The sequence below is a fragment of the Gigantopelta aegis genome, chromosome 11, assembly GCF_016097555.1.
Source record: "Gigantopelta aegis isolate Gae_Host chromosome 11, Gae_host_genome, whole genome shotgun sequence".
NCBI classification, from domain to species: domain Eukaryota; kingdom Metazoa; phylum Mollusca; class Gastropoda; order Neomphalida; family Peltospiridae; genus Gigantopelta; species Gigantopelta aegis.
Genome location: NC_054709.1, coordinates 24475247 through 24500246, shown reverse-complemented (window position 1 = coordinate 24500246; position 25000 = coordinate 24475247). Strand labels below are relative to the sequence as shown.

The window sequence follows — 25000 nt, the reverse complement described above, 5'->3', positions numbered from 1 at the left end:
TACTAAATTCTTCGTTTTAGACTATTTTATTTTAAATAAATAAGTGGTGCCTATCTGGCCTTCACACAGAAGTTTGAATGAATCAATGAATCAATGAATCAATGAGTGGATTGATGGATGGATGAATGGATGGATGGATGAATGAATGGATGAATGAAAGAAACAAAGAAAGAAAGAAAGAATGAGTGAATGAATGAATGAATGAATTAATTAATGGCACCCCGGAACGAAATAGAAGTTTGATGGATAATCCTACAGATGTCATACGGACAAACGTAGGTTGGTCTGTCCAACAGAAATATGTGGTATCAATCTCCCAGGGCCGAATTTCACAAAACATCGTAAGCCTAGTTTTGCACATAAACGGTAAACGTAAATATACGACTAAACCACAATTCTTATTACTATGATAGTTCAACAAATATAGTTAGAAGAACACATATTTCATTTTCTTTTGACTTTAAAATACTCCACCTTCCATAATGATGTAATTTTCTGCGTGAAATTGATGCCAAACACGTGCAAATGCACAACCGATATAACTGCTAGTAGCAGATGGAGACTTATGATGTTTAGTGAAATGGGCCCCTGGTCTGTATTTTTCAACGAGTTTTACTAAATTCTTTTTTTTAGACTATTATTTAAAATAAATTAATGGTGTCTATCTGACAGAAGTTTGAATGAATGAACGAATGAATGAATGAATTAATGTTTAACGACATCCCAGCAGGAAACACACGTTTGATGAATACTCCTACAGATGAAAATAGAATGGTCTGCCCTACGCTACAAACAGAAGTAGTGGGGCTTTTTCTCCAGACTGAAGTAGGATGGTTTGTCCTACAGAAGTATGTGCTACCTTCCTGGGAGTGGTAGTCCTCCTACAGACACCGCGTATTTCTGTCCCACTACCTTACATCGAAAGTCTATGAAGTATTTTTCGCGCAAACTGGTGGCTTTCGTAAATAATTACGAAATTATTGAATCAGTATTGTCTCAATATGATATACTGTGTCATTAACTGAGGGGTCTCGCTACATGTCATAAGCAATAGGCGGGCCCGCCATTTCTTAAGACTCATTTCCAATACGCCCGCCATCCATTGGCAGCGATAGTAATATCCGCCATCCGTTTATTTAGGCCGCCATCAAAACTCACAAGTCATGCCATCGTCTTGAACTACCAGAGTTATCAGGTTCATCGTCGTTTACAAGACATTTTCGAAGTACTTGTACCCTGCAAATCTTAGATACCATCCCTTCCTATAAGTGGAACTAGCTCTACCGACTTCCTCCATCTCTTTCCTGAATACTGGAGAGACCGCTGATTAACGACTGAAACTAGTAGTTTTGTAGTAGAAAGTACACCCAGTGGTTGTATCTAGTGTCACCATGTAGGGTTGGGTTTGTATTTTTTTATTAGTATTATTATTTTTTTTTTTTTTTTTCTGTAGACGAAGACTGTATTGTTTTGGAGAGAAACCTACATCTACACCCAGAGACAACCCAAATGAACTAGCTCCCCAGGGAGTTATTCAACACGCCGACACCAACCCATCTCCTGCTGGTGAAGGAACTTACGAGAAACTTGATGACATCACCCATACCTCACAAAACACATACGAGAACACACCTAGACAACCAGAACATGTCTATTCTGGTTTACACACCGAATACTACAATGTGACACAATCAACAAATAACGTAGATCCTTAAAGGGACAGTTCTGAATTTCACAACTGTTGTAAAATGTCTCCGACCAATAGAGCCTTTTCGATGACGTAACATACAAATTAAATACCTTGTCTTATTTAGAATATCAGTGTTTGTATTTACAAGGTGTTTGTCCTAATGCTTGTTGTAGCCCAAACCGGATTTTACCTCCCAATAATTTCGTACGTACGAACAACATATATATCACAAATTAAAGTAAAACGTGATTGCTACAAACATTAGTATACGACCGCAAACACATTCGATATACAGACACTGGCATTCTAAACAAGAAAATATATTTAGTATGAAATATTAGTCGCCAACAAGGCTCTGTTATCGCAAATATCTTACAATGGCTGCAAACTCAGGACAGTCCCTTTAATTCTGGTACTCGTGTTTTGTAGATGGCGTTTTCTGTCACTTGCTCCAAGGATTGATTTTCTTGAGACTTCTGTGAGAAAAACTATCTACAAAAGGACTTGTGCCAGAAATTACTAATACAGGCTAGGTACTAAATTGTTAAAGGTTTGTTTTAAAGTCTAGAGCACACTGATCTATTAATAATCGGCTATTGGATGTCAAACATTTGGTAATTTTAAAGTATAGTCTTAGAGAGAAAACCTTTTTCCTTTAGCAGCAAGGGATATGTTGTGACATTTATTTTGGGGGATGTATCCTTTGGATCCCGTGACAAGAATGGATTAATAAGAAAACACATCTGACATTTAACATGACAAAAGAAAATATTATTTTATAATAGGTAATAACAAGGAATAATTATCCGATTAATGTTATAATAATAATTAAATCACTAATATTTAAAAGACAGTTTTAGTCATATGTACCCAGTTTATAATGCATTCAAAGACATTTGAGAGAATACCACAGTATTGCCTATACCAAATTTTATTGTGAAAAAAAGAATTAAAATTGGTAATTTTGTCATTACTTATTTAGAACATAACTTGCGTACAATATAGTGTTAATGTCATATCTACTTAGTACCTATAGAAAATGATATGATACGAATGAACGTTCGATATATATGTGTGGTGATGTACTGGAATTTGTTGACAACTATAAATATTTAGGTCATATTATAATTATATGCAAAAACATGAAAGACGATAAAGACATTAAACGACAGTATAGAACCCTTTGTGTACGTGCAAACATGTTGTTGCGGCGATTTGCAAAATGTTCAGAATGTGTTAAAACAGAATTAATTATTTGTGAGTTATTGTAGTAATTTGTACGCGGGTGCATTATGGGTGAAATTTACACAGGATACCATGAAGGATCTTAACATATGTTATAATAATGCATACCGATGGATGATCGGACAACGACGACCACACAGTGCCAGCAAGATGTTTGTCAGACATCGAGTGAAAAACTTTGGTGTTTTACTTCGCTTAACAGCATATTCGCTGAAGAGCAGAATTAAAACAACTTTAAACGACCTACTGCTGTCGTGTTCGTCAAATCTGTATGCCTATCATAATAAACCATCAACATTCAAATTAACACAACTGCTGTCAAGCGACAATATTTAACAGCTAATTAAATTGTGTAAGTATTTGAACACTGCTACCACCCATAGAACAGACAACATTGATACATGACATATGTTATTATATTGTATATTATTGCTATGCGTGTATTACCCATTTACTATAGAATGTAACCCGATGCTACATACCATTCCTCGCAATGTGCCCATTATATTATTATATATATATAAATATGTATGTATGCCTACAAAATGTATATTTTTTGGCAAAAATAAAATGTGTGTTTATAAAAAGTCGTGGCACAAGCTGCTGTATACTATGTAATTAGTTTTGTATGTGATGTTTAAATATATTATATGGATGACTGATCTAAAATAAAAATCTATTATTATATTATTATTATTATAATTATAATTATATTGTTTTGTTCTTGTGCACCAAAACATGGTAAAATTACAAAATATATTATACACGCATATACATGTACAAGTATGTTCATGTATGTTATATGCTCCATCCCACAGACGCGATAGTACACACTACGGCCTTTGATATATCAGTCGTGGTGCACTGGCTGGAACGAGAACTAGCTCAGGTAGCATACCAAGGCTGTGTTTTCATGAAAATATATTATGATAATACATGGTGCAGTGACTAGCCCATCTTGTTTAAGACTGGATCCATATTCAAATACTGGCATCGGTGGTGTAGTGATTAAGCCATATGATGTGAGGCTGGTAGGTATTGGGTTCGCTTCCCGGTACCGGCTCCCACGTAAAGTTAAAGTTAAAGGGATTTTTTTTTTTAACGACAACACTAGAGCACATTGATTTATTAATCATCAGCTGTTGGATGTCAAACATTTGACAATTTTAATACGTAGTCTTAAAGAGGAAACCAGCTACATTTTTCCATTAGTAGCATGGAATCTTTTTTATGCACCATCCCACAGACAGGATAGCTTATATCACGGCCTTTGATGTACCAGTCGTGATGCACTGGCTAGAACGGAAATAGACCAATGGGCTGACCGACAGCGATCGATTCTAGACTGACCGCGCATCATACGAGCATTTCCGACGCCATATAACCGTAAATAAAATGTGTTGAGTGCGTCGTTAAATAAAATATTTCCATACGAGCATTTTACCACTGGGCTACGTCCTGCCCTCCGCATGTAGGGAACGTTTTAAGGGAACATTCGTGTGTAAATCTACTACGACGTCTTCTGTCTCACTAACCACTGATCATTAACTCACTCTCTACGTCCTGTCCCCCGCATGTAGAGAACGTTTTAAGGACACATTCGTGTGTAAAATCTACTACAACGTCTTCTATCTCACTAACCACTGATCATTAACTCACTGTCATGGAAACATAGCTCAGATAGCTGATAAATGTGCCCAGGAAAGAGTGCTTAAATCTTAATTTCATCTCAGGTTAGCAATTTTTAAGCCAATTATATATACCAATATTTATACATAATAGATGACGCTGAATTAAGATCCGAAAACACCACACAGGTGCTGGAAATCTTGTTAAATCCTGGTTGCCCAAACACAGCGTATATAACTCGTCTGATTTATTACAAAAACAAACCAATGGATAATGCTACTTGTATTAGAATGAGCAATAGGAAAGGATGTAATGGTGTACTCTGTAAGTGTGTATATTCTTACGGACATAAGTCTTATTTGCAATATGAAGTAAAGCAGTTTACATTTGTGATAATTATGATTTGGAGAACTAAGGTAGCAGCGCAAAGAGTTCACTTGTTGGTTTTGCACAGATCCATGTTTGAAGGCTAATTATTTGGAATAGGAAGTACATTCTTAAGATTAATGATAGCCAAGGAGTTAATTTTTTTAATGACTATTGGTTTTTCACCAGCAGTGCAAACGGTTTAGCTGTAATGATGCTTGCTATTCATACACTGGGTTTTCCTTGTGACAAAAGTAGGGAGCTATTAATTTTTGGTAATTTTGAAACAAGCCGATTCTGGATAACAACATTTATTCATGTTCGCATTAATACAAAACAGCTACATAGGGATGCAAACGAATCGCAACACATTTTTACATGGATTACAACTAATGATGGAAATCAGTGGTGAAAGGGATCATGTTAGCACATTTTGCCCGAATATCTGTATAATTTCTGCCCGTATTTGATACTTTGCTCAAGCACTGGGGGGGGGGGGGCAGTTCTCTCCCCCTGCCCTCTCCGTCTCGTACACTTATGGGTCCGTAGGAACCGGGAAGCGGTGGGCCAGTGCCCCCTCCACTTAAGGACGAAAATACCCTCCCCTCCCTCTACATGAGACTGTGGTCCCCTCATTGGAATGTGCTCCCTCACCACCCACATACACACTCCAGACATCGTTCCTGTGGGCCTCATTATACTTTTTTTTTTCTCTTTTTTTTCTGTGTGCTGTTCAGTGTTCAGGTAGTACTAAACCAAATAACTTCCGGCTGGGTCAACCTTAACTTTTGATAGAGCCGTTAACACCACAAGTTCTATGATTGGTGATAAATGTGAGTTGGTCTGTAAAAAAAGATAGTTTCATCTGGGCAAAAAGTGTATGCAATTTTATTTTATCTAGTACCACTTTGTCAAGTAGCCTTGTGCTTGAAACATGTATGGGATACCTGTAAAAAATAACTCAAAGTTTATGCGGAACTAGGGTAGCCATAGACGCTACCCGATATCTCTGAAATGAGCAGCTTGACCCCCATTTTTTTCTTATTCACTTTAAGGGTGAGGGGTGGTAGTACTTATAGCTGTGATGTTTATGTCGATTGATACGCTGCAGGTAGGAGTTTTAGCCACATACATGTTATTATTGTCGTCTATGGGATTTGATTTGGTAGTATACACCCTTCACTGATGTACTTCAGCTGTAAAGAGGTTTCGACTGAACAAAAAGATACGATAAAATATTTCCTTTTTTTCAGGCGCAGTTTTATTTACAAAACCAACCTGCAGCTTCGCACACGAGGTTGATTCTACTGTAGTTATCAATTTTTATATTACACGGGTATCTTCACAACGATACTTACTTGTCGCATTCACTGGGTGTCATGGCTGACGTCAGGTGGTTGTGTCGTCTACTGCTAATACCGCTTGGCGGGATTTTACTTCTGCTGTCGGCTGTAACTGGTAAGACATTTACATTATTGTTAAAGGGACATTCCTGAGTTTGCTGCATTTTTAAAGATGTTATCGACTAACAGAGACATTTTAAAGATTGTAATTACGTATCAAATATATTTTTCTGCATAAAACATTAGTGGCTGTATATTGAACGTGTTTCTGGTCTTTTTAATATTTGTACTAGGTTAATTATTGACCGTCATTGAGGGAAATATCATGTTTTATGGATCGAAGAAATTGATATTTTTTTAAATGTAATATATCACCTGATGCGCGGTCGGTGTTGGATCGATCACCGTCGGTAGGCCCATTGGGCTATTTTGTCGTTCCACCCAGTGCATAACGACTGGTATACCAAATACCGTGATATATACTATCATGTCGTTGGGATGGTGCATTTTAAAATACCCCTTGCTGCTAATCGAAAAGAGTAGCCCATGAAGTTGCGACAGCGGGTTTCCTCTCTCAATATCTGTGTGGTCCTTAACCATATTAAATTTAAAAGAATTAAAATGTGTTGAGTGCATCGTTAAATAAATCATTTCCTTCCTTCCAATAGCCGATGATTATTAAACCAATGTGCTCTAGTGATGTCGTTAAACAAAACAAACTTTATCTTTTTGTTGATAATGTTAAAAAAAAGTATATATTCTAGCTCACTTGACGATCCATGACACGTAGGATCGATCTCTCTCGTTGGACCAGTTGTGATATATTTTTTTTACAGAAATTATTCAAAAATAGAAAATGTATTGACATGACCTGCAAAAGTGATTAATGGTGTGTTACCTTTGACATTTTTATTACTGTTATTATCAGCAGGTTCGTTATCAATAGGCGTACGGGCTCCCATGGGGGGGGGGGGGGGGGGGGGCAGGCTGGCTTTTGCCCGAATTAACAGAAAATGCCCGAATCTGGATAGCAACATTTATTCATGTTCATGTTCGCATTAGTACCAAACAGCTATATAGGTTTGCAAACGAATCACTACGCATTTTTACATGGATTACAACTAATGCTGAGGGTAAAATGATGAAAACACATAGTAAATAGGTATCAGGTTAGCACATCGTGCCCGAATATCTGTATAATTTTTGTCCGACTTTGATGTTTTGCTCCAGCAGTCCCCCCCCCCCCCCCCCCCCCCACCACACACACACTCCTGTCCACTACCTGTTTCGTACGCTTATGGGGTCGAAGGAGCGGTAGGCCAGTGCTCCCTCCACTTACGGAAGAAAACTAAGTCATTGTTTTATCCTACTCTGTGTAAATATAGAATAAAATTTGACTTGTGCCCCCCGCTCCTACTTGATACCGTGGCCCCCTTATTAGATAGTGTGCCCACATACACACTCCTGACATCGTTCTTATGGGCCTCATTATTTATTTAGTGTGTATATATGTGTGTGTGTGTGTGTGTGTGTGCGTCGTGTGTATGTGTGTGTGTGTGTGTGTGTGTGTGTGTGTGTGTGTGTGTGTGTATTTGTGTGTGTGGTGTCTGTGTGTTTGTGTGCGTGCTGTTTAATGTTTAGTCATGTACATCAATTATAAAAAGGTCTCCACTGAATAATAAGACACAATACAATATTTCGTTTCTCAAGCGTAGCTTTCTTTACAAATCCAACCTGCAGCTGCGTACACAGAGTAGAGTTTACTGTAGTTATCCAGCTACATATTACCTGGGCATCTTCACGACGATACTTCCTTGTCACATTCACTGGGTGTCATGGCTGCCGTCAGGTCGACTTGTCGTGTGCTGCTCTTAGTTTTTGGCGGGATTTTACTTCTGCTGCCGGCAGTAACTGGTAATACATTTACATTATTCTTACTGGTGTGGCGGGACGTAGCCCAGTGGTTAAACGCTCGCCTTATGCGCGGTCGGTGTTGGATCGATCACCGTTGGTGGGCCCATATTTTGTCGTTCCACCCAGTGCACGACTGGTACATCAAAGGCCGTGGGTATGTACTATCATGTCGATGGGATGGTACATATTAAAGACCCCTTGCTGCTAATCTAAAAGATTAGCCCATGACGTGCCGACAGCGGGTTTCATCTCGCAATATCTGTGTTGTCCTTAACCATCTGTTCAACGCCATATAACCGTAATTAAAATGTGTTAAACCATTTCCTTCCTTCCTTCCAATAGCCGATGTCGTTAAACAAAACAAACTAACATTTTATTGATGTTAAAAAGTATATATTCTAGAAGTAAGAGTGATGAACAGTCAGTTGTAACAGCTAGCTTGAGGAGCGATGAGACGTAAGATCGATCTCTCTCGTTGGACCCTTTGGGTTATTTCCTGTTCTAACGAGTACAGTTATGCTAGGGTCAGACTGTCAATGGTTGCGAAAAGTTGGCACTCTCGACAGCTTTCCACAACCATCGACATACGACTGGTGCTCTCAGATTTAAAACGAATGGGTTATATGACGAGAATCGAGTTGTAAGAGCGCTCAGACTGGCAACTGGACAGTCGTAGAAGTCGTGAGAGCAGACAGTTGGCCAACTTTGTATTGAAGTTGGTAGTGTGAGATTAGCATTGAGTTAAGTAACTCTACGACTGTTTGTTTGTTTGTTTTGTTTACCGACACCACTAGAGTACACTGATATATTAATCATTGGGTAAGTTTGACATATAGTCTTAGAGGGGAAACCCGCTACATTTTCCCATTAGTAGCACGGTATCTTTTATACACACCATCCCACACACAGAATAGCACATACCGCAGTCTTTGATATGCCAGTCGTGGTGCACTGGCTGGAACGAGAAATAGCCCAATGGGCTCACCGACAGGGATCGATCCCAAACCGACCGCGCATCAAGCGAGCGCTTTACCACTGGCCTACGTCCCGCCCCCTCTATTGCTGATTTAAAAAGTCATTTGTTCTGTTTTTCGTTTTAAAGAATGAATTGGTAGCTTGCAGTCCCCTGGGGGAGGGGGGCGAGACGTAGCCCAGCGATAAAGCGCTCGCTTGATGCGCGGTCGGTATAGGATCGATCCCCTTCGGTGGCTCAATTGGGCTATTTCTCGTTCCAGCCAGTGCACCACGACTGGTAAACCAAAGGCCGTGATATGTGCTATCCTGTCTATGGGATGGGGAAATATAAAAGATCCCTTGCTGCTAATAGAAAAGTGTAGCCCATGAAGTGGCGACAACGGTTTTCCACTCTGTGTGGTCCTTAACCATATGTCCGACGCCATAAACCATAAATACATTTATTGTATTTGCGTTTTCTATTGACTGTTCAATTATACATGTGTGTGTGTGTGTGTGTCTCTCTCTCTCTCTCTCTCTCTCTCTCTCTCTCCTCTCTCTCTCTCTCTCTCTCTCTCTCTCTCTCTCTCTCTCTCTCTCTCTCTCTCTCTCTCTCTGTTGTGTATGTTGTTGTTTTTTTAAGTGAGGAAGAGTGTTCCTCTGCTTCCCTCCTCTAGTTTCACCTGTTTACTTCACTAATGCAACTTCTAACGAGTATACTTTAAAATATAACATGTGCCTAGTAACTAATTGTTGACCGTGGCACAAGGAGATGTCCTTAATATCTAAATGTGACATGAAATACCTTAGTTAACAGACTTTCGTATCCAACTTCCTGGTATGGCTACATCAGAAATATTAACATGATAGTATCACCAACATTACATAATGGCCAAAAGGATATATTAACTTTTCAGTGGCGTAGGACGGTGCCAAAAAGTGCGTGTGGGGGGGGGGGGGGGGGGGGGGGGGGGGGGGGAGCGGCACACTTTCATATTTACACACTTTTACACTATTATTAAGCAAATATAAAACAAAATATCTGAATTGATTGCCCGTAGTAAATGGTAATAATAGCTTTTACTGGTGAAGAAAAGAATGTGTTAGTGGTAAATGCATACCCGGTGACCTATAGGTTAACTCGTGACGTAGTTTGAATTTGTATCACCTCTTCGCCCTGAAAAACCTGGGTTGAGTTCAGCCAGATCGAGCAACAAAACAAAGTCCGCTAGACTGGTATATGCGCTTCCAGGTAAACCAAATTAATAGGCCTCAGATTACAGTTATCTTCCCAATTTGTCCGCGCAAGTAGTCTGCTGTTTGACAGTGATTATTTCATGGCAGACAGCTATGCAGTGGCAACTATTTGACTGAAGTGACAGGGGAGAGCATGTAGTTTGTAAATATGTGTAACTTGTTCACACTGAAGACTTGTTTGTGGTAATTCCGGCCCACGGAAAAGTGATGCCTTTTGTGTAAAATGGGTGTACTCCGGCCTGGTTTAGAGGGTGTGTTTGTTTAAACCAATATGCTGGGAGAAAGAGCTGGACAACAGGGGTTGTCCTTTTCAGGGTATGTTTCCCCCAGGCAGGCAAAGGTACATACAAAAATCCACGGGCCTGCTGATATTAATAAAAATGTTATAGCCACTAAGGCTATATAGAAACATATAGCGAAGTTAATTGTGGTCTGGGGCCGGCTACGTTGGCTGAACTTAGGGCTGGGCTGAGTTCAGCCAGGCCGAGCCGAAAAATGTCCACTGTAAATCTATTAGATCTCTCTGTATCGGGCAGTATTTAACTGAGTGGCTCGTCTCTAGGTATGATCAGAGATAAGATCTTATATAAAGTATATATAATATAGCACGTTTAGTTCACTAGAAAACACAACAAAACACAATACACTTTGGAATCTGTATTAATACTACGCTGACAAATGTACTGCCGCATTAGTTAATTAACAACAACAAATAATAACAACCAAGAACTGATCACTTAATGAGTTAATCTCTAGGTGTCTAGTTTACACAATATGCTAATCACTTCACCGTGACACAACACCCACACGTGTGATAATTGAGAAACACTTCCAGGGGAACTTAATTAATAAAGGAATTACAACTCTATTCCTAACTGGTTAATTTTTAATTAACCCTTAACTACTCATTCAGTAACGTGTGATAAATGAGAAACGCTGCCAGGGGAACTTAATTAATAAAGGAATTACAACTCTATTCCTAACTGGTTAATTTTTAATTAACCCTTAACTACTCATTCAGTAACTTTGTAACACAGAATTAATACTGGTACCTATCACAATAAAGACAATAACCTACAGTGTACCCAGGTCATCTAGGATGACTGGCTAAGCTTTAATAATTATTTAGACAGTGAGCCTACAGTTTACTGCGTCAGATGACCGGCAGCACCGTCTAAATAATATTGGTATAATACAGTATTAAAATATTTAAAGTCACATCAATCACATCAAGGTTATACACAGAGCAGAAATAATATATAATTACCACGTCCGGACTGAACTTATATATTTCGTTCAGTGGACGACGTCCGTTTCCCCTGCAGCCTTCCTATGTTTCTCCCTGATATCTCTAAAACCCTGGCTATTTATTATAAAACCGAATATCGCCTGGGGGTACAAGGCGGCACTCCCCCTTATCATGTGAATTTTCCACAGCGACCAAGACGACATTTTTCCTTAGAAGGTCAGACTTACTGTCGCCAGTTCGCTGACAATCCCCTGGTTGTAAAACAGAACTCGCGGAGGTATTACGTAACTACTGGCCACATGGCCTTCGCAACTGGTATGGGTGTGTATTGAAAACAGCACGACCACCGTCGCGCGGAGGTATTACGTAACAAAGTGCCCACCAGGTTTTAAGTGCATATTGGAACTGCACACGGCCCTCTAAAATAATTAATATCGCCACAGGCGAAAACAAATTTAAGAGCACAACTCTACTCACTTACTTGCTGATATAAGTATTTGACGTGCCCATATCCAATTAATGTTCAAGCACTACACTACTGTTATTGTAAAAGATATATAAACGTCGCTATTATCGCTATTATCCGTAAGGGTGTAGACACACTGTATGTTGAAAGGAGAAACTCGTAATAGAATGTGTCGTGTTTATATTATCTGACTGGATCATTTCGACTTCGTGCGGCTTCAATGTGTAAACTGAATAACAAAAAATTCATGCATTTTGGATTCATTTTCGGGTAAAAAACGTTTCTAAATACAACGATGAAAGAAGAAATGGCGATTTGGATGTCATTTTCAAAAACGTATTTATTTACGAACTTGGTGTTTCTATAGGTAAAACGATGTCGTTAAACGAATGGTAATTTAAAGCATACTTACAAGTTGATAAACCCATCAACGGATAGTTAAGGCTAGGAAGTATTTATTTATTTATTTATTTGTTTATTTATTTATTACGATCTATGTGCTCTAGTGGTGTCGTTAAACAAAGTACTGTAAAACAAACATTTTATTTATCACCGGCCTCAGTGGTGCAGTGGTTAAGTCATCAGACATAAGATTGTGTTCGCAGCCCGTTACCGGATCCCACCCAGAGCGAGTTTTAACGACTCAGTGGGTAAGGTGTAAGACCACTACACCCTCTTCTCTCTCACTAACCACTAAGAAGAAACCCTCTATCATCAGACATAAGGCTGGTAGGTACAGGGTTCGCAGCCCAGTACCGGTTCCCACCTAGAGCGAGTTTTAACGACTCAATGGGTAGGTGTAAGACCACTACACCCTCTTCTCTCTCACTAACCACTAACAACTAACAACTAACCACTATCCCACTGTCCTGGACAAACAGCCCAGATAGCTGAGGTGTGTACCAAGGACAGTGAGATTGAACCTTAATTGGATAAAAAAAATAAGTTGAAATGAATGAATGAATTTATTTCATATTTATGTATTCATCCATTCATTCATTCATTCATTCATTCATTCCTTTATTTCATACTAGTATTGTTTTATTTTTATTTTTATATATATTTGTTTATTTTTTCTTCAATTTGTTTCTTCTTTCCTTTTTCTGGTCACGTTATTATTACTGTTCTGATATACCTCACATATCCATAGTATTCTTGACCAATATTTATCCTCTAGGCTAACATGTGTGTAAGGCAGTCATACCTGGTACTACCGTAGGTTAATATATCTTTAACGAAATAAAAAATGATGGACGATAATAATATAAAGTGAATCTAACGACACGTCAGTATATTGTTTGACCTGCAGCTGTTGTGTGTCTAAATTTAGTAACTGTGACACCCGTTTCCCTCATGCACTAGTCACGGGCGTAGGGAGGTGCCAAAAAGTATGTGTGTGAGAGAGGGGAGGGCACCATCCGTAGTTTCAAATACACTCAGCGAGCCCTGTACATAATAAAAAGTTTGTTGTTTCTAAAAAAAAACATTTTCCTTTTAGTTTCATGAAATTATTTATTTAAAAAGAAGAAAGCAAACAAACATAGCCAATGCCCGCTAGGATGTGATACTTGCGAACCCACCAACATAGCCCCCCCATCCCCCTCCCCCCCCCCCCCCCCTGTCACTCTGCATTCTTCACCAACAACAAGCGCTGAACAAAACACATAAATAAATAAATGTCCATATAACATACACAAAACCCCCCATAAGAAAACATAATATTTATAATAAATTTTGTTCAAATAAAATAAAAATAGTAGAAGGGAAAAAATACACACACAGAGAAAGAATCAGTGTTACATAATAAATGACATACAAATGTCTAGTTCTCCACCGATTCTCGTTTGTTTTTGTAGGTTTTTTTTCACAGAATAAATCAGTTATACCCGGCGCAGACGAGCGTTTTTTAACGCATGCGTCTGCGTTAAAAAAAACGCAGACTCAACGCAGACGGATGCGTCTCGTGTGCGCCTACCTGCGATGCGTTCCTGCGATCCACTGATGATTTCTTTACTCTAGGAAAAATAACAAACATTAAATATAATTTATTAATACATTTTAAAACATAATAAACTTTATTTAAAACCGTATGTACAATATACTATTACGATATAAATCGAAAGATTATTTCACAATTGTTTGTTTTAATTATTATTATTAGGCATAGTACAATGAATGCAATAATTTATATTTTTTAATTTCATCTATTTAGCAATGTCATTAATTACACATGCCTAGTCTTTGTTTCAAAGATGAGCAGTTGGAAATTATTTCTGTTGAAACATTTACATGCTAGTAATTTTTAATGGTCGGGTCTGTTTTCACAGTTCTATTCATCACTGAAACCAATAATTGTTAATTTCGTTATATACAGATATATAGACAGATGATTGGTCAATATTAAAATGTGAACGCAACACAGAAGCAAGTAGGCGCACACGTGCGTTTTTAGACGGATGCGGCAGGAGACGGATGCGTTTGTGCGTCTAAAATCAAACATGTTTGATATTTGAAAAATCGACGCAGCGCTAAAAAAAAATCGCAACGCAGAGGGGGTCGCACACGATGCGTTTTTACTGCATTCGTAGGGATGCGTTTTTTAACGCAAGACGCATACGTTAAAAAACGCTCGTCTGCGCCGGGCATTATGAAGACTACAACAATTTTTTGTGCAATGCCCCATCTTCTGAAAAAAATATGACCACCTTTCTTGTTCGTACAGTGGCAGAGAATGTAACATGCGAATAGTCGCTTCAAAACACACTACTGAACAGTTATTTCGACAAACTCAAACTGTTTTAATTGTGTGTCCTCTCCCCCTTTACAAAATACTGGATCATGGTTATTCAAACTTGAAACGACAACGTACTCTTCCTGTTTCTTGATATTGCTAGGAGGCTTCTCTTTGTTCTATATATGTTTAGATATATACAGGGATGGTTATTCAAACTTGAAACGACAACGTACTCTTCCTGTTTCTTGATATTGCTAGGAGGCTTCTCTTTGTTCTATATATGTTTAGATATATACAGGGATGGTTATTCAAACTTGAAACGACAACGTACTCTTCGTGTTTCTTGATATTGCTAGGAGGCTTCTCTTTGTTCTATATATGTTTAGATATATACAGGGATGGTTATTCAAACTTGAAACGACAACGTACTCTTTCCTGTTTCTTGATATTGCTAGGAGGCTTCTCTTTGTTCTATATATGTTTAGATATATACAGGGATGGTTATTCAAACTTGAAACGACAACGTACTCTTCCTGTTTCTTGATATTGCTAGGAGGCTTCTCTTTGTTCTATATATGTTTAGATATATACAGGGATGGTTATTCAAACTTGAAACGACAACGTACTCTTCGTGTTTCTTGATATTGCTAGGAGGCTTCTCTTTGTTCTATATATGTTTAGATATATACAGGGATGGTTATTCAAACTTGAAACGACAACGTACTCTTCCTGTTTCTTGATATTGCTAGGAGGCTTCTCTTTGTTCTATATATGTTTAGATATATACAGGGATGGTTATTCAAACTTGAAACGACAACGTACTCTTCCTGTTTCTTGATATTGCTAGGAGGCTTCTCTTTGTTCTATATATGTTTAGATATATACAGGGATGGTTATTCAAACTTGAAACGACAACGTACTCTTCCTGTTTCTTGATATTGCTAGGAGGCTTCTCTTTGTTCTATATATGTTTAGATATATACAGGGATGGTTATTCAAACTTGAAACGACAACGTACTCTTCCTGTTTCTTGATATTGCTAGGAGGCTTCTCTTTGTTCTATATATGTTTAGATATATACAGGGATGGTTATTCAAACTTGAAACGACAACGTACTCTTCCTGTTTCTTGATATTGCTAGGAGGCTTCTCTTTGTTCTATATATGTTTAGATATATACTGGGATGGTTATTCAAACTTGAAACGACAACGTACTCTTCGTGTTTCTTGATATTGCTAGGAGGCTTCTCTTTGTTCTATATATGTTTAGATATATACAGGGATGGTTATTCAAACTTGAAACGACAACGTACTCTTCGTGTTTCTTGATATTGCTAGGAGGCTTCTCTTTGTTCTATATATGTTTAGATATATACTGGGATGGTTATTCAAACTTGAAACGACAACGTACTCTTCCTGTTTCTTGATATTGCTAGGAGGCTTCTCTTTGTTCTATATATGTTTAGATATATACTGGGATGGTTATTCAAACTTGAAACGACAACGTACTCTTCCTGTTTCTTGATATTGCTAGGAGGCTTCTCTTTGTCCTATATATGTTTAGATATATACTGGGATGGTTATTCAAACTTGAAACGACAACGTACTCTTCGTGTTTCTTGATATTGCTAGGAGGCTTCTCTTTGTTCTATATATGTTTAGATATATACAGGGATGGTTATTCAAACTTGAAACGACAACGTACTCTTCGTGTTTCTTGATATTGCTAGGAGGCTTCTCTTTGTTCTATATATGTTTAGATATATACAGGGATGGTTATTCAAACTTGAAACGACAACGTACTCTTCGTGTTTCTTGATATTGCTAGGAGGCTTCTCTTTGTTCTATATATGTTTAGATATATACAGGGATGGTTATTCAAACTTGAAACGACAACGTACTCTTCGTGTTTCTTGATATCGCTAGGAGGCTTCTCTTTGTTCTATATATGTTTAGATATATACAGGGATGGTTATTCAAACTTGAAACGACAACGTACTCTTCCTGTTTCTTGATATTGCTAGGAGGCTTCTCTTTGTTCTATATATGTTTAGATATATACAGGGATGGTTATTCAAACTTGAAACGACAACGTACTCTTCCTGTTTCTTGATATTGCTAGGAGGCTTCTCTTTGTTCTATATATGTTTAGATATATACAGGGATGGTTATTCAAACTTGAAACGACAACGTACTCTTCCTGTTTCTTGATATTGCTAGGAGGCTTCTCTTTGTTCTATATATGTTTAGATATATACTGGGATGGTTATTCAAACTTGAAACGACAACGTACTCTTCGTGTTTCTTGATATTGCTAGGAGGCTTCTCTTTGTTCTATATATGTTTAGATATATACTGGGATGGTTATTCAAACTTGAAACGACAACGTACTCTTCGTGTTTCTTGATATTGCTAGGAGGCTTCTCTTTGTTCTATATATGTTTAGATATATACTGGGATGGTTATTCAAACTTGAAACGACAACGTACTCTTCCTGTTTCTTGATATTGCTAGATATATACTGGGATGGTTATTCAAACTTGAAACGACAACGTACTCTTCCTGTTTCTTGATATTGCTAGGAGGCTTCTCTTTGTTCTATATATGTTTAGATATATACAGGGATTGTTATTCAAACTTGAAACGACAACGTACTCTTCTTGTTTCTTGATATTGCTAGGAGGCTTCTCTTTGTTCTATATATGTTTAGATATATACAGGGATGGTGATTCAAACTTGAAACGACAACGTACTCTTCCTGTTTCTTGATATTGCTAGGAGGCTTCTCTTTGTCCTATATATGTTTAGATATATACAGGGATGGTTATTCAAACTTGAAACGACAACGTACTCTTCGTGTTTCTTGATATCGCTAGGAGGCTTCTCTTTGTTCTATATATGTTTAGATATATACAGGGATGGTTATTCAAACTTGAAACGACAACGTACTCTTCGTGTTTCTTGATATCGCTAGGAGGCTTCTCTTTGTTCTATATATGTTTAGATATATACAGGGATGGTTATTCAAACTTGAAACGACAACGTACTCTTCCTGTTTCTTGATATTGCTAGGAGGCTTCTCTTTGTCCTATATATGTTTAGATATATACTGGAGGTTTTCACGACTAATAGGATATCTATATTGTTTTTGTTAATTCAGTTCAATTCTTTATTAAAGTTGACCGTTTACAGCTTATGAGTTGATATTAATAACAGTTTACTGACAATGAGAGGAGTTGGTATAAAACACATTACATAAGGAGAATATAAAGAAAATGTGTACAAAAGTTACTTTGTATAGAATGTAAAAACTATATAACTGTAGATTCTCGTCTGTTAAACATGTATAAATATTTCCCCAAATTACATAACTTGTTTACATTATTAATAGATAATATAACTACTAATAATTGTCCTATTATATAATTAGTGGAGTATACGAAGGACGGGATGAAGTACATACGTTTTGTTTTTATTATATACGTGCATGTACATATTCACACACGCATTCATGGATGTATGTATGTACTGATGTATGAATATGTCTGTGTATGTGTGTGTAGAGAGAGAGACACACAGAGAGAGAGAGAGAGAGAGGGAGAGAGAGAGAGAGAGAGAGAGAGAGAGAGAGAGAGAGAGAGAGAGAGAGAGAGAGAGAGAGAGAGAGAGAGAGACAGAGAGAGAGAGAGAGAGAGAGAGAGAGAGAGAGAGAGAGAGAGAGAGAGAGAGAGGCGGGGGAGAGAAGGAAGAGGAACAGATAGGTAGAGAGAATGAGAGATGGAAACAAACAGAGAGATATGGGTAGTAATTAAAGTTGAATAGACCAGACACTGATTTCATTTGATTTGGCTACACGACAGAAACTGGATTCTTCACTCGCTCTAGACCAAGTGTCGTACGTAATAATCGGACGTTAAGGCTAATATGTACTGAAAAATGCGGCGCGTTCGTGTGGCCTCACTGCTGCGTCTGCTACTTGCATTTTGAGCATATATATATATATATATATATATATATATATATATATATATATATATATATATATATATCCAGGCAAAACGCTCGTATTGTATTTTGATTTATTTTTTTCTTAACCGGACCGCACGCACGCGCCGCGTCCAGTCTATATGAACCTTCAGACTAGTTTAAAATGTGAGGTGTTATTAAATTAACATTCCTTTTCTTTCCATCTTCCTACAGATGGTCTTGCTGTTCTATTTGATGTGACATGGGATTCAGCAATTAGCACGTGCCGTGAACGTGGCGGGAAACTGTATAATACTACGAATACGTCTGCACTAGGTGACGTCACGCCTGGGTCATACTGGATTGGAGGGAAAGTTCAGTATAGTTCGTGGATGTGGACAGGTAAGGATACAAAATTATATTTAGTTAGGTTTTGATCTCTCTCTCACACACACACGCACGCACGCACGCACGCACGCACACACACAGTATGTACTTGTTATAAAACAAGTTAGAATCTTTATAATCAACTCTAGTCAAATTAAAACAGGTTCTACAAACATGGAGAATTAGGAGCTACATACTTGTAATTTATATCGTCTTTTAATTAGGAGGGGACTGGCCTTTCTAGCGTCAGACTTATGGGGCAATGCCCCTCCTGCCCAGGTTACGACGGCTATGTTATATTGTAATCATAACTACCGCCAGTGTTTTATATTTTTATCCACAATTAACAGCTTTGAACGTTTAACTAGTACATCGTGTTAGACAAAGCAGTTTAGTTTTTAAACCATTCAAGTTTGAGAGACAATGCAGAGTCAAATGGACATTTTGATACAGTTCGCGAGAAGTTCGTTAGAACTACTGGGACCTTTCAGTAAGACCAGATTCACCACTAACTAAAACTAATGGTAATACTTTATATATTATGTGCTTTAGTCAACCTACAATGTCTTTACATTCAATTTACATAATAGCTCGCATAATAAACTATTGTCTTACAGAAGATAAAAAGCATTTATTTGAATATGCTGGAGAAATGAATGAGTCGTATGCGACCTCTAATCCTGTGTATTCAATCATCTATGATAATCAAGCAAGCCGCTGTTACTACGAATGTCGACGTCAGCAACATGACTATAAACCGATGTACGTTGGATTACAGGTATGTAATATTTACTATACACGTAATTATGTATATTATTATATGGGCTAGCATAGTAAAAAAAAATTCTAACTGTTCATTTTGTAGACTAAAGCATGTTCCAGAATGGACCACTTGAGGTAGGAAGGAAGGAAGGAAATGTTTTATTTAACGACGCACTCAACACATTTTATTTACGGTTATATGGCGTCGGACATATGGTTAAGAACCACACATATATTGAGAGAGGAAACCCGCTGTCGCTACTTCATGGGCTACTTTTTGTCGATTAGCAGCAAGGGATCTTTTATATGCACCATCCCACAAACTGGATAACACATACCACGGCCTTTGATATACCAGTCGTGGTGCACTAGCTGGAGTGAGAAATAGCCCAATGGGCCCACGGATGGGCATAGATCCCAGACCGACCGCGCTTCGAGCGGGCGCTTTACCACTGGGCTACGTCCCACCCCTACATGGTGGTCAGGTCAGGTCATAGGGCTTTACGGGCACATTCAGAACAAGCTGTTGTAGCGCACGGCTGTCCTGGGCGCAAGAGCCGAACTCGGGCGGCTCCTCCGTCCAGGACAGGAAAGGTGGGGGGGGGGGGGGGAGAGGAGGGACCTCCTGCACTGGCAGGTGCAAGGGAGCACCAGCAGCCTGATAAAGGTCGGTAGCAGGCGGGGGTGGGGGTGATGGTGCTATGGAATTTTGAATGGCGCAAAGTATTATGCCAAAGAGAAAAAGTGCGCAAATTTGGTTTAGGTTGTTAAGGAAATTGGGCGTCTCCCTAGGTTTTGACATTAGTGAATCGAGAGTAGCTCGTTAATTATACCTCTATGATGCTGTAGTGTCTCCCTAGGTTCCCCATATTGCCCATAAAAGGGTCTGACCGCTTCCTACATGGTGTAGGAGTCAGTTGTATTTATATACATCAGAAGGATTTCAATTATAAGCACCATGCACCTGTTGTCAGGTTCACCGCGATAGATTTTACATCGTGCTAATTTACCTTTAATGACTATTATATTGTTTTACGTACACATCAAAACAAACGCCCACCCCAAAATATTTACATCAATTCCATCATTTAAACTATAAGGGGTAATTACTGTTATCATTTACCCACACAATAGATTATGATTTTTTATATAATCGATTATATTGGTAGAGCCAAACCGATCAATTTTCGATTATAATCGATCATTGGGACATCACTAAATAACTTTAATATTTAAAGATCATTTCCTGCCTCAGGTAGCGTTATTTTAATTTACACGTAGGTCACAGTTCATATAGTTAATAAAATTAATAAAATGTCTTAATCTTTCCAGAAGTTACACAATTTTTCGTTGTAAACTAAAAGATCTGAAATATATATATGAGTGCTGAAATGACAAACATGTAAAACATACACAGACAGATGAACGGACAGAGAGACATGAACGAATGCATGAATGTTTAGCAACACCTGACATATAAACTAGGCTATCCAGCACACCTATATGAAAAAGTAGGAAAATGAAAGGAAAAAGTAGGACTGCGACAGTACATAGCGACATTAATCAAGCTCATACATGCAGTGGGAAAACGAACGTGTTAAATCCAAAAAGTGGTATTACTGAAAAAACACTTTATAATTTTTTTTTATGTTGTGTTCAATTTGTACCTATATTTTCAATTATATACAAAATAACATGAATCTTATGTAACAGTCAGGTTACAGTTATTTGAAATATCTCAAGGCATTAAGAAAAACACATACGGAAAACTATACGTGGGACAGGCGGACAGTTAGAAGGATACACAAAAATTGACTTTGAGGGTGTCAGTTTAATATGCTGAGATTATATGGTGCTGCAAATTGAAAAAAAAATCAACCCCATAAAACCACTTCCTATAACTGTTGACTTTTATAAAACACAAGGAACATGTACACTTTAACAACAATTCGCGGCATTTTGAAACAAAAAATTAGGAAAATCTAGGTATTTTGAAGAAAAAGGATGAAAAATAGGAAAAAGACCAAAAAGTAGTATCGCTGGACAGCCTGTATAAACATATGCACACAGACAATGGACAAAGAAGAGACGTGTGCTACATTGCTATATTACACAACAGGATAACACAGGTGTATTATTAAAGCCGTTAGTGTAAAACATTGTCCACGGTTACAGCTTTCTCGCCATTGATTTATACATTGCTTACATCATTCTGCTTAACTTATCATTTATCACAAGTCTTTGACCTGTTTCTGCTTAAACATAAAAGGTACGTACCTCCAAATCTAGTGTCAGATAACTGATTGTTCTACGTGTATTTTTTCAGGATAGCACGTGTTACTGTTTTGACTGGTCAAACCCAGGTAATATCACTACAGACAATCGCACACATCGTGGCTGTTTGGGCAACTTCATGGAATACTGCGGAACTGACAGTACAATAAGCATCTACCGCCCAGGTAATATAAAAACAGGCCCGTAGCAAAGATATTGGAAGTAAGAGCCCAATCGCTAGTGAAGGGGACACAGTCTCTAGTGGAGGGGACACAATCTCTAGTGGAAGGGACACAGTCTCTAGTGGAGGGGACACAATCTCTAGTGGAGGGGACACAATCTCTAGTGGAGGGGACACAATCTCTAGTGGAAGGGACACAATCTCTAGTGGAGGGGACACAATCTCTAGTGGAGGGGACACAGTCTCTAGTGGAAGGGACACAATCTCTAGTGGGGGCGTACACGCCAGATTTTTATAGTTTTAACTTTTTATGTTTATATGAATTTAACTTTTTATATTTATGTTTATTTTATATTTATGTTTAGTGAGAGAGAAGTCAGTGTAGTTATGGTTGTAGGCCTACACCATGTTAAGTCGGTAAAACTCAAACAAAATGGGAGCTAGTACCAGGACGCGAACCCAGTACCTATCAGTGTTAAGCGTGATACATAAAACATAATTTACCACTGAAGGCCATATTGTTTATAGAAATGATTACAATTATACCCTCATTATTCTGTAGGAAGTGATGCTACTGAAGGTGTTTAGGTCAGTTTATTTTTCAAATTAATAGAAATGGAGGGGGAGGGTAATTATGGTTTGGGTTTATGTGGTTCCTGGGTTGCAATTTTAACGTTGTTTATGCTATGAATTTGTCTTACATGGTTGATTTTATTATTTAATTATTTATATTAATTCTGGTTAAACGTTTAATCAGTGTGGATGATAGAATACTCTGATGCATTAAATTTGATTAAAATAGCTATACATTTACCCACAATACTTTAACAATAATAGTGAAAAAAAGCAACATGCCGAGGTCAAAATGTAGTACCCCCACCCTGAATAGTTTCAGGTGATGACATTGTATTAAAAAATGCATAGAAACGTTGTGCAGTTTTTCATGTCAGGTATACCTCAAAAATTGGTTTTGGAGCTTGCACTAATACAGCAGGACAAAGAAACGTACATTTTCGTCCTCAAGTGGGGACTTTCGCCTGGGCCTTCTCATCTATTCCTATGTGTCTGGACAGGGGTTAATTTAGATTTGGGGAGGTGGCACAATGGATTCATTGTAAATATTATTAAATTATTTATTTTTCCAGATATTTTTGTGTTCTTATCTAATACATTTTCAAAAATGTGTTTTAGGCTGTCTTTTCAAACAAAGATGAAAAACGTTTGTAGGTAATGTGGCAGATTTTGTAGTAATTAATTGATTAATTAATTGAGATTAATAACTATTTTTCACGCTGTACAAGTATGAAGTCAGTATGCTATATTGCTATCAATTTGCCTGGTTAGTTTGATCGTATGTAAAGTTAATAATAAAGATGATGTTCCCACTCTGCTTGTTGGATTGCAGAATTAAAACGTTATAATAATAAGACGATATTGACGACGTAGGTTATCAGATTTATTCGCTTCAAGATAGATGAAAAATGGCAATTCATATAAGCGTAAAGCCTATATCCTACCCGATTGAACAGTTATTTTCTTTATATACACATAATATAGTAAGCAATCTGGCTTGGATCACGCCAATTTGAAATCAAGGTAAAAGAAATATCATCAAAATTGCCAAATGTGTTTTGAATATATCGAGGTTTAAATAGCCATTATATACATCAATGTAAACATACCTTTATAACATACATTGCGTTAAAGTGTGCATCATTTACGAGTACTTACCTCCGAGACGGCATAAGTGAATCCCACAACTCATAACCGGAAGATCACTATACGATCTTCTTTGCATAATGATTTTTTAAAACAATATTTATTCACTAAATGAATTGGTATATTGGCTAAAAGGTGGGAGGCCTGTATAAATATATCTTTATGAGATGACGTTACAAACTGTATAAAATTAAACGAACGGTAAACATAAAACATAGGTAGCAGTATACAGTTAACTCCCTTGTGCACCCGCAAATAGTTCTCTTGTTGGTTTTGCATATATCCATGTTTGAAGGCTAATTATTTGGATTAGGAAGTTAATGCTTAAGCTTAGTGATAGCTAAGGAGTTGTTTTTAAAAATGACAGTTGGTTTACCAGCAGTGCAAACGGTTTAGCTGTAATGAGGCTTGATATTCATACACCGGGGTTTCCTTGTCACAAAAGTTAGGCGCGATAATTTTGGGTAATTTTCAAACAAGCTGATTTTGTTAAACATTGAATAGCTAAACCTTTATTCAAATGAGGGTTTTTGTAAGGTTTCGTGAGCAAAGTTTCAATAAATATATATGTGATATCCGCTAAAACCCGTTTGGGTGTGATTTGTATGGGTGTGAACATTGTCAAAAATGTACCCAAAATCATGCAGGTTGGACACATTATGATGAAAGTAACACTAAATTTTAACTAAAAATATTTAAAATGAGTTCTCTTTATAATTATGACCCTTTTTGTAATTTCATTGAGACTAAAAATATCTGTATCTTTCTTTATTTGTAAACTAAAGGTGGGCATTTAGGATGTCAGGGGCTGGCATGCATAAATCTCAGCTGGAAATTCACAAGAAAACTGTGGTCTTCTACCATA

The 25000-nt window shown here is 37.7% G+C and overlaps 2 protein-coding genes across 2 annotated transcripts in view; both read left to right on the top strand.

The window, feature by feature from the left end:
* LOC121385102 overlaps nt 1–1819 on the top strand; it is a 17175-nt gene extending 15356 nt beyond the window's left edge. The window contains exon 8 of the mRNA XM_041515638.1: nt 1454–1819. Coding sequence (XP_041371572.1) covers nt 1454–1715 — 262 coding nt within the window. The 3' untranslated portion in view covers nt 1716–1819. The remainder of the gene's footprint in view (nt 1–1453) is intronic.
* A 6280-nt stretch (nt 1820–8099) lies between these two features.
* LOC121385101 overlaps nt 8100–25000 on the top strand; it is a 52014-nt gene continuing 35113 nt past the window's right edge. The window contains exons 1-4 of the mRNA XM_041515636.1: nt 8100–8187; nt 19047–19214; nt 19817–19977; nt 22288–22420. Coding sequence (XP_041371570.1) covers nt 8109–8187; nt 19047–19214; nt 19817–19977; nt 22288–22420 — 541 coding nt within the window. The 5' untranslated portion in view covers nt 8100–8108. The remainder of the gene's footprint in view (nt 8188–19046; nt 19215–19816; nt 19978–22287; nt 22421–25000) is intronic.